Consider the following 16851-nt stretch of genomic DNA (forward strand, 5'->3'; position numbering starts at 1 on the left):
TTTATTGGAGGAGTAGAAAATCCTCAAGGATACCGTCTGGCATGCCCGACTCTACTGCAGTTGTTGCGCAGTGACCTACGGACCAAATATTATATAATATAATAATATAATAGCGGATATCTCCGCTCACGGCTTCCAGATATTGCATGAAGCAACGAAGCGTCAGGAAGGCAGCTTTTTTTAGGGTTCCCCTTCATCGTCTTTTCTAATACCTACTTATATCTATCTCCAGCAATGGATGTCCACTGATTAAGACGACGATGACGACTATGATATTTTAGTCTGTGCTAAAAAGGAAAGCTTTGGAGTTTTAGGACATAGGACATTAAAATACGGGTTGTTTAGACTCCAGACTAATATATCCTTATCTACAACTATTTCTAGAGTATTTTAATATCCTATAGTCCACTCTAGAGTCTCTAGAGTCCACTCTATTAATTACTCAGGATTGAAGACTAGGTACCTTTGCTGTGCTTAGAGCCCGGAAAGCTTTACCTAGGAACGAGTCTGAATATCCATACCCCGGTAGATTTCCAAATATTTACCGAGAGAAAGTAAAAATATTTACCTATAGATGGCAGCGAGATAATGTTCGAAAAATTATTATGTAATAGTTCCTATCTCAACGATTTTATGATAAGTCAAGGTATGTAATGTTTTCTGCAGATAAAAATAAAGAAATTTTATAAATTGTATAAATCTAAGTACCATCCAGTTTATATAGTTAATAAAACTATTTACTACACTATCTTATTTATGATTTACATATTATAATAAATTCACCCACATTTTTGATTTACCAACCAATAAGGAAACTGTTAAGAACACATAATATGTATAAATACATAACAATACAATAGAATAGCGTCCCTTTGAACATAGTTCACCCCTATTGCGAACTAGGCGCCTAGACAAGGGCGGTGTGAAACATTGTGCAGTTTTAATTTAGATCTTATTGGAACAGGATAGAGTTTAATTTCTGTTAGCATAGTTTTTACATAAGCTACATGGAACCGAATCTACGTTTACATAAAATCATCTAGGCTTTTTTTACTTTACGCTGCACTATAATTTTACCTGGCATAGCGACGATGCAGTAGACTGAAAGATCAACTGAAATTAGATAGACTATAGTGTTAGGTATAGTAGAGTTAGATCATGGTATAGTGATAAAATAAATCACTAGGTGCTGCCTGCTTACTAATGTCCGGTAGAATGAGGTTATAAAAATTTTGTGGGAATTTTTTGGCTTTCCAGTATAAAATGTCTATGTCAGTCACCAGGATGCAAGCGATCTATCTACCTATGTAGATACCATTTAAGAGATGATTTTCCGGGATGAAAAGTTAGCCCATGACCTTCTTCGTGATACACTTAAGTATAGCTAACTCTATACCTTCCGTCAAAATCGGTTAAATGGATGAGCCAAAAGCATAGCAGACAGAAAGTCAGAAAAACAGACAGGCAGACACAGATTAGATAGGTAAGCTTATCTAATCGAGATGCAGTACCAAAGTCACAAAAGGCAGTTTAGATAAAACGGTTTGTTCTAGTATTTAAAAAAAAAACTATTTGTTGCCCTAGAGTTGTAGAAGAAATGCTACGCTGCAAAGAATCGCCGATAATCGACCAGATCTAACGGAAAAATTAGAGTTGGATTGGCCACACTCTTCTTACGCAGGAAAGGCAGGGAGCCAACAATATGCAAGACAAGCCTGACTGGAGAAAACATGGCCGCCCAAAAGTTGCTGGTGGTCAAATAATAAGACATTGAAGTTTTAAACTTTGCTGTCTAAACAAGTTGAGGAATTAAATAAAACAACACTAGAGAATTTTGAATTTGGATATTTATTGATACAACTAATGAAACTTACATGGATGTTACAATGTAATATCACAATTATGTATATTTCTATTACAATTCGGTTACATGCATTTTACCAAAATATGTATTTTCATCAATTTTCATAGCTTAATAAGGTAGTTGTTATATTTACTAATATAGAATTGGTTAGGTTTTGAAAGATAGCAAATAATATTGAAAAGTAACATGAATTAATAATTTTGTTAATCAGTGATATTTAATGATACCATGAAGCAATTAAGTATTTGAAACACAAATGCAATAAGTATATACCTACTGAAAAAAGTATAAGGTTATATTTCTAGTTGAACTGATTGTATATTAGCAGAAAATCCTCTTAAAATAAGTAAGTAGGTAATCAATTTTGGGAGAAAAATACGTAGATATTTATCTAGATAGTTACCTACGTGCCAATTTTTATCACCTAATTGTTTATTTAAAAATAATGGTTAGTTCCGCAGAAATAACAATTGACTACTAAAAACATTTTTTTGATCAGGTAATGTAATTGAATTTACAGTAGGTAGGTAGGTATATTGATTAATTATTATCTACATTAAATATTTACTTAGAATTTGGTTGTAGTACCTAGGTATAAGTGATTGATATATATAGTGATAAGTATTGAGTATTTTCATGATATTCTTTCTTAGTAATTACCTACTATTATTTAATGGTCAATTTGATTGATATAATGTTATATTGTTTTATAAAATTTATTATAAAGAAAGTAGACCTAATTTTAATGTTTATTTTGTAGAGACACAGACACTTTTTTTCACATAAAAGTTGAATTTCCGTTTAATTTTTTAAATAATATTAAAACTAGATATTATGGTCTAAAACTTGATTGATAAATAATAATGGATGAAATTTGATAAATCGGACTTACTTTGATCTCAATTTAATTAAAACAGATCTAGACCAGTATTGAAGATAAACTATAAATTCGTAATGAGTTCTTAAAGTTAAACCATGCTTAATTCACAAATAGATTGAGATATGATTATTAGGTTTTGAAGAATTGGATTTTTTTAATAATACAGACTTGTACATGGTAACTTATATAGTTTGGTGCGAATTTATTATTCAAAAATCGAGAAGTTATATAAATATATAAACGAATTTATTACAGAATATGCAGAGAAACTAGTTAACATTAAAATGAATTAGTACGTTTCGGAATCCTCTGCTTCTTTATGCAGTTTAAAAAATTAAAGCCTTTGAATTCCGCGTGCATAAAGCAAGCGTCACAACAGCCAACCTTTATCTTTCGCGCGCAAAACTAAACCCGAGCGTGAATAGGACCGTAATTTTAATAAAAAATATTCATTGCAGAAGCATTATGCAAGTTGGGAATGGTTTTATTTTTCTAATGAGATTCGATAACATTATTTTAAGGTGAATATTTCAAGTTTTCTTTGCAAAATCTAGGAAAAATACAGGCCATAGATAGATAAGGTCCCAAATTTTAATTTTTAGTTGGTACATTGGTTTATGTTTATAGGGTTGATAATCATTTCTATTGTTAGTCTAAGAACCATTTTTTGTTTTGTGTAAGCAAAGTAGGTAAACATAGCGCAATAAAAAGATAATTTTAGACTACGACGGTAAATACATTGCGAAAAAAAAAATATCTATGTTTTTTGCAACATCAGGCTCGGCGATAAAGCACCGCGTTTCCATTTCCATTACACAGTTCCACTCTGCTACCCCAGAGAAATTAATAATATATCACCATATAAGAAATCTCATCCCTATGAGGGTGGGCCCGCTAAATGTGCCTCGCCGATCCCTATGCGCTAAAATGTAAAAAACAACAAATGTCCAAGCAAACGAAAATATACTTTAACTGTTGAGAATAGAGCCTACATTTCGTTAAACCGTATTCTCTACTTAATCACCGCTGTCTCCCACATAATACGTATGTATTAAACTCGGACTTAGGCCTTTTTTTAGCAAAAAGGTCGCTTGTGACGCCTCGCGGATTCAAGATGGCGGCGTTTCGCTGCGAGCTTTTTTCGTATAATTACTAACCTCTCGCAGAAAATGTCGTTTGAATTTTAAAAATTCTCTTTCGTGAAAAATGAATGTTGTTTTGTTTGTAATTTTTTAAGAGTAATGCTATGCGCAATTAGGCTATGCGAGGCAAATAATAAATGTTTTACTAAATAACTTAGGTAAGTATATCAAAAGTTTTTTTTAATGAGTTTCAGACTTCAGTAAGACATCAGCCTTTTTTGCAGAATATGATTTAAATATTATGATAAGATACGATAAACAAAAGAGCATCTAAAAATTATTGAAGTATGTGATAATTTTCACGCCTCTATTTTTATGAAAATGCGTTGAAATATAGGTTTCGGGTATTTTTTTGACTTAGCTCAAAAAAAAAAACTGGGTTTGTATTTGTTTAATCAAAGCTCACTAAACAAAGCAAAGCTTAATTTATTAATATGTAGGGCTGCCAAGCTCGGTAAATGTTTTTGATCAAAAAGCTCGATGTGATGATTTGATACATAGGTAAGTAGGTATATAAATTAAGTTTTGATATTATCGTTTAGATCTTTTGCTTAGTTAGGTATGCTATATAATTTTACCAGGTAAGAATTTTTCGTCCCTTTGGCAACCCTAATTACATAATATACATACAGGTTATAATTATGCGACACATGATAGTATATAGGTTAGGTAGGTTTACACATACTTACATACAAATTGTTTTGCTTTTATGAATATTTGAATTATTATTATATAAGTGTATGGTAATGATGTTATATAAATTTCACGTACCTACGTGAATTTTCATATGCGCGTGCAAGAAAAAATAAATTTATTTTATTTCTTTTTCATTTGTTATAAAAGGTAACCCAGAACAAAAAATTCATTAATTGTTAAAAATAAAAAGGTCAATAGTTTATAAGTTTCAATATTGGTTTTGGTGAGAGTAAACGAGTAAGGGCTATCGATTCATTTATTGATTTCTGATACTTCCGGATATCGATATTTTAAGTAAACGATACGCTCATGTTTGTATGAACTCAGCTGCTGTTTGAAATTGGAATAATAAAACAAGAGGTGTTTAAAAATCGAATGTGCTATTACCAAGAGCCTTCTATATTATTATTGTTATAGTAATTTCTGGACTTATTTTAAGATTTGAAATTAATTGATTTATGAAAGCTGTATCATCTGTTTCAGGCCTGTCTACGAAATGAAAACATTTGTATATAACACAAGATCTTAACTTAAAATTAGAAGGTATGTATGCACACATATAATATGTAGGCACTTTAATCGCATTCCAAAACGTAAAAAATATAATCTAAAAGAGATTTTATCATTAGTTTCTAAACGGGAGATCTTTCTATAGCCAAAGTCGATGCATCACTATTAGTGCTCTATAAACAGAACTTTCACTCGCACATCGATGTTGAAGATTAATTAAAATCCTCCCAGAAATCAAAACTCTGTTCGTAGGTACATACATCATGTAAATTAGTTAGGTATAATCTTAGGACGTACAAAAATATTTTCTTGCTTAGTAAAAATTTAATAAACCATGATTTTGGATAGTATTACTGATTTTTGTAGTTTCCAGAGCTTTTAAAAGCCAAATCGAACGTAGACAATTTTGACTTTGACTACAATATTATGTTAGTTTCATTGCAACCATGACAATAATAATTTATAGTAATTTTTGAGCTTTACAATGTAGATATCTAATCCAAGTTTTGGTAAATAAAAGTAAAAGGTATGCAACCAACAGGAATGAGGGCGACTGTCTCAATGCATTGACGGAAAGTTTATTACTTAGATAATCTATATCGATGAATCACTTAAGATTTTAGATTGTATTTTGAAGGGTTTAGTAATAATTCCTTATATATTAAAAGAGCAGAAAATTATGAAATGAACACATCAGAAAAATATCGGAATGTCTAGGTAATTATGTACTAATTAAATCATAACAAAATTCAGTGAATCTGTAAAATAAACGCAGGTAGGTACATAATATAAAACGTAAGACTACATCCACAGATAGAGATGTAGAACGAGAAACCAAATATCCTGATATATCCGTCCCATTTTCGCAAACTGCTTGTGAGTACATAACATTTCGCGGACCACGCTATAAACTGATGTCGGCTTGCATCGATGAAAGAATATTCGATGTTCAAATTTCAAACGTTGGAGTCAAATATTGTAGTTGTCTTTTTACGGAGCGCCCGTGGCCGAGTTAGAGGTTACTGTTCCATTTTCGAACTCATTTTTTTTCTTTAAATGGTCGCCGTCAATGAAATGTTTTCGCGCCTTTTCTGGAACAAAACAGATTGTATTCAATACTCATCGAAGGATTTATACTGTAGCTTTATTGATTTCTTAAAGATGTAGATACATAGGTACCTACTTTATGTAGGTACATATAACGCAGACTACATTTAGGACTTAGGTACTTAATTATTATATTATTTGATACGTAAGCATTATTTCTCATTTTAAAGGCAAACTATGTTAAAAATTAACAGATTGATTAATTCTTATATTATTTTAATATTAATTATGTTCATTTTTATAATTAATAAATAGTATATTGATAGGCTGTTTGAATTTAGGTTTTGAAACCCCATAGGTTTAATTTTCTGGGGTAAAACGTAACCTGTGTCTGAAATAAGTCCTACCTAGGTACTCTCCGTATTTATAATATTAGTGCGGATGTTAGAGAATACCTACCTAATTGATTGAAAGATATTTTCAAATGAAATATAGATTAGTTTAATTTAAGTATACATTAAAAAATGAACAAAAAACAAAATAAATAACTAAATATAGTACTTAGTTCAGAGATAGGTATTGTATGGTTTCGATTTTTGCCTATCTACAATTTTTAACTTACAAAATTGAAATTTAAACTATTATGTAAGTATATGCTATTTAAATATAGGTATATAAGGACTCTATTGTACAGCTTTCTATATGCGTATATTAACTAGAGCTATAGAACAAGAGTCGTCGAAAATCTGAGCTCAGGATTCACCTATAAATAAATTAAAACCACCAGCGCAACATGGGGCCAGTCGAAATGGTGTAGTCAAGTCTAAAAAAATATAAAGTCGATGGGAGCTTCGGAAAGTACACAACAACAATTGTCTCAGTGCGATTGTTGTCATTTTGCGTAGAATCCGTCGCCCATATGGCGTGCGTCTCTCGGGAAAATAAATATACAACTTTTTGTCTGTGGTCTGCCTTGCTATGGAGCACGAAACTTTTTCACTGCATTTTACATTTTATTACTTCACTAAAGTAACTTTAATAATGTAATTAAATACTGCTGTATTTAGAAAGGAGGAGCATCCTGGTTGTGGGCTTCCAGAGATTAAGCTCACTTGGTACGAGTAAGTAACTTGTCGGTTTGCTATCATTGTAGTTTCAGTATTTCAGTATGATTCGAGGTGAAGTATATGTATTTAGCAATAGTCAAAGTCAAAGTCAAAATCATTTATTCAAAGTAAGTAGGTACTATTGTACTCCTTTTGATGGTCAGAATTGTTATATTAGTACGATATAGTAAGTAGTCGTGATAATTAATTACGTTAACTTATAACTAAAGCTACGAAAGCACATGAAATACTGTGAACGTGGTTAACAGGGCTCTCTCCGTCACTCGCTTCATACAATTGTAGTTCCAATTTCATTTGAATATTAAGCAACGAAAGTCCATGAAATTTTGCAGACATATTCTAGAAACTAATATCTGTTTCTGAGGTGTTTTAGATTTTTCTAAAAATATGTAGTTTTAAAATTACAGGGCTCAAAGATTTGTATGTAAATTTTTAAGACCGCGTTACTTTGAAACCGAATATTTTAACAGAAATCTGGAAAACCACAGACATAGATATTAGTTTCTAGAATATGTCTGCAAAATTTCATGGACTTTGGTTGCTTAATATTCAAATGAAATTGGAACTACGTTTGTATGAAGCGAGTGACGGAGAGACCCCTCTTAAACTCAAAACCTTCAATAGCTTATTATTACGAACGAACCAACAACTCGTTCCAGGTTCCATAGCGTGGGTTACCCATTTACCTAATTCTATAGAATTAACTATGAATGTGTTTAGTATGAATACATAGATATACCTAAATCGAAATGTTGGTGATATCCTTGTTGAAATCTATTAACAAAAGTATTAAAAAATAAGTGAATACTTTGATAAGATTGTTAATATTTGTCGTACACCTATTAGGTAGTATGTATTCAATAAATTGAAGAAAAGAAAATTCACAGGAAAACTTTATTAAAGGTCTACGTACCATTTTTAAGAACAGTTTCACTTCCTAAGCTTTTCACAAACAATTTCAATAACTTTCCCAAACTAAAAACAATTTGGCCACTATCGGCCTCACAGTCACAAACATTTGATCACACTACATGATTGCTAACAAAATATCGACCGAATGAAATCAGCGATACTATTGACCAGCTATTTTAAATCAAATCCCCACCACAATATTTTCGCTACAATAACTTTAATCAAATATAACTATTTGATTCTTATTGCTCTGAACGTAAAGTTTATTGTTGTACGTGAATTGGTGTAAGTTTTCTAAACAGGTTTGCGTAATTGTTCTCCGAAGCTTTAGCCTATATACTGGAATTTGCAGGTAAATAACCTTGCAGCGGCGTTGGTGCAGAATCGAGCTCGATGTGAAGGGTCTTAACCCTTTTTTTCGTACATACGTAACTCTATCGATGTAAGGGTTAATGTGTAAGTACCTATTGTGGTGAAATAATAGAAATTTATAACTACCTATATGGAACTTTTGGCAGATTTTTTGTAGGTAGGTACCTATGTGTTTATTGGTTTAATGATTTTCGTTATTGATGATTTTTATGATGACTAAGCTTGTTTATAAGGGTATTTATCTTCTGATCTGATAAGTACGGACCTTTTACATGATATTTAGGTACCTAGTCGCATAGTTCGAGGTAGGTGTCTCTTAAAAAAATTATACCTAGTTGTTTAGTAGTTACTATATCGACTTCGAAACGCATTTTCTAGAATTCGGATAGAGCAGTCATTGCAAATTTAAAAAAAAAAATTGGTTGTTAATTGGTCTTATGCTGCTGAGTCTGGAAAACCACAGACACAGATATTAGTTTTTAGAATATGTCTGCAAAATTTCATGGACTTTGGCTGTTTAATATTCAAATGAAATTGGAACTACGATTGTATGAAACGAGTGACGGAGAGAGCCCTGTTAAATCACAAAAAAAAAAATGTCTTCATGAACAAATATAATTAGTACCTATTTTCAATTTTCAAAGTAATATAACTATACCAAGTGGGGTAAGAGGACTCTCTCCGTCACTCGTTTCATACAAACATACTCTGGTAGTCGAGGATTTGGACACCAAGTTGCTACAGATGCTCTGGTTCAAATGGAAAAAGCTATGAAAAGGGATCAAATTCTTGTCAATGACAGACAATTGGCCTGCGCAAGGATAAATTCTGCTGAAGGTCAAGATTATTTAAAATCTATGGCAGCAGCAGCCAACTTTGCATGGGTTAATCGCAGTTCCATGACATTCCTGACTCGCCAGGCATTTGCTAAACAATTCAAAATGGCTCCCGATGACTTAGATATGCATGTGATCTATGATGTTTCACACAATATTGCTAAAATAGAAGAACATGTTGTTGATGGAAAATCTAAGACCTTACTCGTCCATAGAAAGGTAAAATATAAGATACTGTGAAATATTCTGTAAGTCAAAACCTATAGCTTGCCATTTAATCATGATGCCCACATCTATACTCATTATTCATATTATAAAATAAAAAAAATTAGGAATTCTCTCTGTATACATTACCAGCTGATCTGTCCAGCTATATGTCGGGAAAATGATAAAAACTAAATATGAAATGAAAATAACAACTCAATTTGATCATTTCACTAAACAAATCTAGTTATATAATCAAATACTGAACATTGTTTTTGAAATGTAACGAACCAAACTGACTGTCTTTCTTTGGCAATTTTTTATATGTATTTAAAAATTAATATTTGGATTTTGATGGAGGGTTCTACAAGGGCATTTCCTCCACATCATCCGTTAATTCCAGTTGATTACCAGCTAACCGGCCAGCCTGTGTTAATTGGAGGGTCGATGGGAACATGCAGCTATGTGCTCACTGGCACTCATCAGGGCATGACAGAAACGTTTGGATCTACCTGTCATGGAGCTGGTCGTGCTCTGTCACGTGCCAAATCCAGGCGTAACATTGACTACAAGGAAGTATTGGTTAAACTTGAAGAAATGGGCATTTCTATTAGAGTTGCTTCACCAAAGTTAGTTATGGAAGAAGCACCTGAGTCTTACAAGAATGTGACTGATGTAGTAAATACATGTCATGCTGCTGGAATCAGCAAAAAGACTGTTAAGTTACGACCAATTGCTGTAATCAAAGGCTAGTTTTAATAATTGTGTCCTGTATTAAATGTATAAGCAAAGTCCATGAAATTTTGCAGACATATTCTAGAAACTAATATCTATGTCTGTAGTTTTCCAGATTTCTGTTAAAATATTCGGTTTCAAAGTTACGCGGTCTTAAAATTTACATACAAATTTTTGAGCCCCTGTAGTTTTAAAACTACATATTTTTAGAAAAATCTAAAACACCACAGACACAGATATTAGTTCCTAGAATATGTCTGCAAAATTTCATGGACTTTGGTTGCTGAATATTCAAATGAAATTGGAACTACGATTGTATGAAACGAGTGACAGAGAGAGCCCTGTTAAATCACAAAAAAAAAATGTCTTCATGAACAAACATAATTAGTACCTATTTTCAATTTTCAAAGTAATATAACTATACCAAGTGGGGTATCATATGAAATGTGTATGTAAATGTAATGTATGTAATGTGTGTAAAAATGTACATTCTAAAACAGCTTTTTATACATACCTCATACTTAGTTTTGATTTATCTTGCAATGTGTCGGAAAAAATACTCAAATGCAGAACCCTCGGTGCGCGAGTCTGACTCGCACTTGGCCGATTTTTTCAACTTCATTTAGTGACAAATATTACTTAACTATATTATTTGTAACGAAATGCACAGTAGGCAGGTATCATTCAAACGGATGTAAATCGTGCAGCGTATAGCGTCATCCACATAGGTATATACCTAGTCGTACCTAACTTTATGAATTTGTTTTGAAATTGGGCCGGCATAGCATAGAAGATAATCAATAAGGTTCAATATGCTACCAGTAATGCGGTTGCTTCATTTGCATTTAGATTAGTTCTGTGTTTTACTTTCGCGCGGACCTTTTCACATTTATTTTAATAGATTATAAAATACAGGGTTATATGCCTAGCTAAGCCTATGATCATAAACAACTAATACGGCTATGATGTGAGCTTTATACAGTTTTATAGAGCCGTAAAAAGCGTTTATTCTACCAACTAGATCATGCCCGTAGCTTTACCCGCGTGAATTTAGGTTTTTCAAAAATTCTGTGGGAACTCTTTGATTTTTCAGGATAAAAATAGCATATGTCCTTCCTTGGGATGCAATCTATCCCTGTACTTAATTTTGTCCAAATCAGTTACACGGATAGCCTGTGGAAAGTTAGCAGATAGACACTTTTGTATTTATAATTGTGGTTTTTAAATATAGCAGTAGGTATGGATATTTTTAATAGTTACGTACTATATGTCTACCTATAGGACAGAAAGTCATGTTTGCAAAGCAACGTTGCAGCATTACTCAGCAGCTTATTGTATTTCACAATCCACGAGCTCATCCAACCTGTTCTTAACAAGCCCAATTATATCAATATGTAACAAAACAAGTTCTTTAACGTGCAGCTTTCGGAAGGGTTGATTTTGCAACGCCACAGATACGCGGAATGCAAACTTGGAGCTGCAGAAACAGGTTTGGATCCCGACACGATAAACAACCTCTTTGTTAGGTTTTTCAAACTTGCCAGATTGTAATCGATTACAATGCCAAGGGGATGTGGTATAATGCAACGGAACGCGGGCAGCAGCTGCAGTTGGCAAAACTTTTTTAATTCATCGTTCAAAAGTTTGGTTGGTCGAAACTTGTTCGGAGTATAGCGATAACTTTAGTATTTCACAAAAAATATTTGTATTGTTCTGATATTTTGTTAGCAAGAATCATACATAACCTAACGATTCGTCTCGTGGGACGCTTCTGGCGTAGCTAGTTACCACCCTACCTGAAAAGTCGTGTCACCATGCGATTACGATACGATGCGACATGTAGAAACCGATGAAGGGTATGGGTTTAGTAAAAACTGGTATACCCCTCCTAAGTTAGCCTGCTACCATCGTAGACTGCATCATCACTTGCCATCAGGCGAGATGCCAGTCAAGGGCTAAGTAACTTGTAATGGAATAGAATAAAAAGTTTTCCATTTTTAACCCCCGACCCAAAAAGAGGGGTGTTATAAGTTTGAACTGTGTGTCTGTGGCATCGTAGCTCCTAAACTAATGAACCGATTTTAATTTAGTTTTTTTGTTTGAAAGGTGGCTTGATCGAGAGTGTTCTTAGCTATAATAGAAGAAAATCGGTTCAGCCGTTTGAAAGTTATCAGCTCTTTTCTAGTTACTGTAACCTTCACTTGTCGGGGGTGTTATAAATTATTAATTTACACTTGTCTCTAGTTCAAGTTCAAGTTCAAGTTTAGCGAGAAAATTTAATATTTTGACAAAAAATCAATATTATTCATTTTTTAACATGTAGCACATTCTAAACGCTGAGCGTCGTAGGTACTTCGCTACGTATGCTACGTCTCCTAATACCGGTTCGGAAATAGATTCGAGCTGGCAAGAAACTCAGTTGCACTTTTCAAATCATACAAAGTTACAATATTATCAATGAAGCAATACCTTACAACACCATATGAAATCTTAGCAGCAAATTTCAATTAGTATCGACCTAAGAAGTGTTTTGTACATACTGTTTGTGTAACGGTTAATCTAAAAATTCTTTCGGAAGCCTATAAAAGCAAATAATGTAGGTACGACTGCATAGCTTTCATATACATAGCTATATCTAATAATCTAAATGAATAGACAAAAGATAAAAACAGGGTGGACAGCGTGAAAATGCAAGTCTGTTTAGTCGCGTTTTCTACTAAGATAACGCTCCGCCAAGCGAAATATGAAAGAATTATCAAAACGATCTCCGTCGCACTAAATCACTGTATATAAGGGGAAGAGGACTCATATTTACTCGCGAACGGACAAAATAAATGTTTTTATTACATAACGCGCGTTTTCTCAAAGGCTTATTTAGATTCCACCATTGAAAAACCTGCTTTCCCACCTTAAAATACGATTTAGAATGCAAAAAATGTGATTTTACACGATCTTTTTGAGTTATTCAAAAATGGACTCTATTGTCATAAATGCAGTGTTTCTTTTAATATGATACATAGAACAGCTAGGTTTGTGTACAGATATCATAAAGGCTGGTGCAAAATTTTAAGTAGAGGGATTTGGTGTCGAATAAAGCAGTATGTAGATTCCGACGCCTAGATGTAATCATACTCATAGAGGTAGGTAAATCTAATAGATAAGTAGGTATGTAACTTGCGTAAAAACTATATGACGAGGTCTATTTACCCTACCTACATTTGTTTTACTTCGATATTTTTTATATTATACCTAACTAGCTGATGCCCGCGACTTCCGTTTTTCGAAATCCCGCGGGAGCTTTTTGATTTTCCGGGATAAAAAGTAGTGTTAATCCAGGGTATAATCTATCTCCATTCCTTTCAGCCAAATCCGTCCAGTAGTTTTTACGTGATTGAGTAACAAACATCCAAACATCCACACTTTCACATTTTTATTATTATATTAGGATATTAGGATTGATTTGTACCTTTATTTGTAGGTAAATATGAAAGTGTGCTTGGTTATTTATGTCTCTTTCCATATTATTTTATGGGGCTGTAATGTATTGTATGGAAGGAATTCGAAAAGTTCCGTAGCATTGTGGTTGCAATATCGGGCAAGACTTCCGCTTTTATTTAAAAGAGAATAGCTTTAAACGAACGAAAAGAAGGACAGTAAAATAATTGTGGTGTGACCATAGACTATGGTATATTCGTATTTCGTTCTTGTTTTACTTAAATTTTAAATTGCAAGCTAGGGAATTGTATTGTGGGGAGTTAGGTTTTCTTTTTATACTGTAAAAGAAATGTACGGATTTAGCCCCTTTTTAATTTTTCCATTTGGTAGGTAGGTAGCTACTTACTACTACTGTACTACTACTGTATGTGCTTCTAGTAAAAGGTAATAATGTGGAAATATGTTACGTTGTATGTCTGTTTAAAATTACGGTATTTGATTGTATAATATCATGAACTAGACGATTCCCACGATCGAAGACGTGGCGTGGATTTCATTTTTTTTTAAGTCTCGTGGGAAATCTGATTTTCCCGAATAAAACGTAGCCTATTTCCGCCTCCAGGATGTTAGTTCTCTATAGCAAATATTTAGATGATGCCCGCAAATTCGTGCAAATAGATATAATTTCTTAAAATCTTGTGGGAACTCTTGAATTTTCCGGGACAAAAAGTAGCCTGTACCCATCCCTAGATGCAACTAACTCTGTACCCTTTTAAATCGGTCAAACGGATGGGCTGTGAAAAGGTAGCAGACACAAAGACAAACTTATAATAATACATAGTAATAATGTAAAGTAGATAAATAGGTTCCTTATAACTTTTTTACTTTTCATTCAACATGTTTACCGGCTGTAGGTGTTGAGTGTTGTTTTAATGTTTACACTATGCCCCCAGATGACCTAGTAGGTACGATGATATAAACTGGGACACCTTGTAAATGAGTTTTCCATGGAGAAACAGTGGGCACCATAAAAATTTACAGAGCAACATTCCACAGCAAAATTTTTATTTTTTTAATTAGCGATGTAGGTATATACCTATAGATAATTGCGTCCATTACCATTCTCTCTAATGCTACCTTAAGCTCGGCCGTTGAATTGTAATTGGAGGACTCATAAAGGGGTCGCAGGGACCGGAAAAGGGGACGAAATGGAACGAAAAGGGGGCAAGGGGAGGGGAAAATGTATGGAAATGACGCACCGCCATTTCCCTGTTTTTGTATTTGATTATCCTTTCAAGACAATATTTCGCGGGTCCGGAAATTAATGAAGGCAATTTATGCGCACAGAGCGCGGGTGCCCGGTTTTATTTAAATAACTTTTGTTTTTTTTTTACGTTTTTTTAGCGCCGAGGGTTTTTGGGGAGGTCCTTTTGTGATTGGAGTGGGCAGCGCCTATCGGATTATGCTGAGGTTAGAATTAATGGAGGACATTATTTTAGAAAGCATATACCTATTTATTTGATTAGGTACCGATGGGTAACTAAAGCAATTTAAGTACCTATACGCGTAGAAGCGTAGAAGATTGTAAAGACGAGACAGTACTTACAAAAACTGTTCTTAGTTAAAATAAAATAAGTCCTATAGTCTTAGTAAGTGAGGTACCTATATCATAAGCCTTTTTAATGCAATCATCTACCTCTTCTCTTTTAAACTTTAAGAGTTAAGAGGCAGAGAATAGAGGAAAGTAGGTACCTACAGATAGTAAAGTTAGATATGTTGGTATTAATCGGCTAATGATCGTGTCAACTTTGAATCAATACATACTAAGCCCTATTTCGCACGACTGTTAAAAAAGCGTTGCGTTAAAACCCGGCGTTGCGCTGACAATACAACAGTGCGCGATAAAAGAGCGTTGACGTGTGTACAGACTACAGATAGATACTTGGGAATGCATTTGTTATATTTGAACGCTTTTTTAAAACGGACGTTGAAAAAGCTCTCGTGCGAATTAATGCTTAGATATTAGGTAGGTACATTGATTGGATTTCACACAATGATCGACTTTTGAATTTTGATGTAGCACAGTTCACGATAGTTAGGAAACTTCTAACAAAATGTCGAAGCTTCGACGTCACTGGCAGACGTCAAAGTTAGTACATTTGATCTAGGTAGCCCTAAGTGTAGCCCTATTTTTGACCCCCAACCCAAAAAGAGGGGTGTTATAAGTTTGACGTGTGTATCTGTGTACCTATCTGTTTGTGACATCTTAGCTCCTAAACTAATGAACCGATTTTAATTTAGTTTTTTTTGTTTGAAAGGTGGGTTTGAAAGGATCGAGAGTGTTCTTAGCTAAAGGTAATCCAAGAAAATCGGTTCAGCCGTTTGAAAGTTATCAGCTCTTTTCTAGTTACTGTTTCTTCACTTGTTGGGGGTGCTATTTTTAATTTATACTTGTTCTTCGATTTCATTTCACCATAGCCCAATGTTTGACATATCGTCGATCCAAGATCAAACCGAGAGTTCCCTCAATCTGGTTCACTCTGTGTTTAGTGTCTATAATATCGTTGTCGTACGGCATTGCTAGTCTATGCGAAGTAAGGTAGGTGAACCTAGGTAGCGGTTCTTGGCGATATATATATTATTGAGGTCACTTAGCATGTCGGTTGTGCTAGCCCAGCTTATATACGCTTATTTACAAACATCCCTGATTGGATTTCAATAAATGTGTTAAATTTCCTTACACAGCGTTGAGTAAGCGAGGGGAAATCGGGGGATCTTGCAAACCCACCTGTAACGCAAAATCGCTTCGGGTCCTGAACAAACAACAACGTTTATTGGCTGTGTTTGTTCCCCCACTTAATTAATTTTCTCATTTCCTAGGAACATTCTGGTCAGATTCTATTATCATTCAATTTTATTTTAATAGATACCTACCTATTACCTACCCAAAAAATGCAATTAATTGTTCAGTAATTTAAAAAGAAAACTTAGAGTTAAAAAAAAACTTGTTCCCATGGTTTAAAAGCAAGTACATACCTACTTAAGTTTGAAAATATTTTAAAAATGTACCTAAATGGCGACCGTGATAACA

General features: G+C 33.6%; 1 protein-coding gene across 1 annotated transcript; it reads left to right on the forward strand.

The window, feature by feature from the left end:
• Positions 1-9261: 9261 nt before the first annotated feature.
• LOC123874882 (RNA-splicing ligase RtcB homolog) lies at positions 9262-10367 on the forward strand. The gene is made up of 2 exons (XM_045920431.1): positions 9262-9605; positions 9951-10367. The coding sequence occupies exons 1-2, from the start codon at positions 9309-9311 to the stop codon at positions 10341-10343; spliced, it is 690 nt and encodes a 229-aa protein (XP_045776387.1). The 5' UTR covers positions 9262-9308; the 3' UTR covers positions 10344-10367.
• The last annotated feature ends 6484 nt before the right edge of the window (positions 10368-16851 follow it).

This window comes from Maniola jurtina, chromosome 19 (assembly GCF_905333055.1).
Source record: "Maniola jurtina chromosome 19, ilManJurt1.1, whole genome shotgun sequence".
Taxonomy (NCBI): Eukaryota; Metazoa; Arthropoda; class Insecta; order Lepidoptera; family Nymphalidae; genus Maniola; species Maniola jurtina.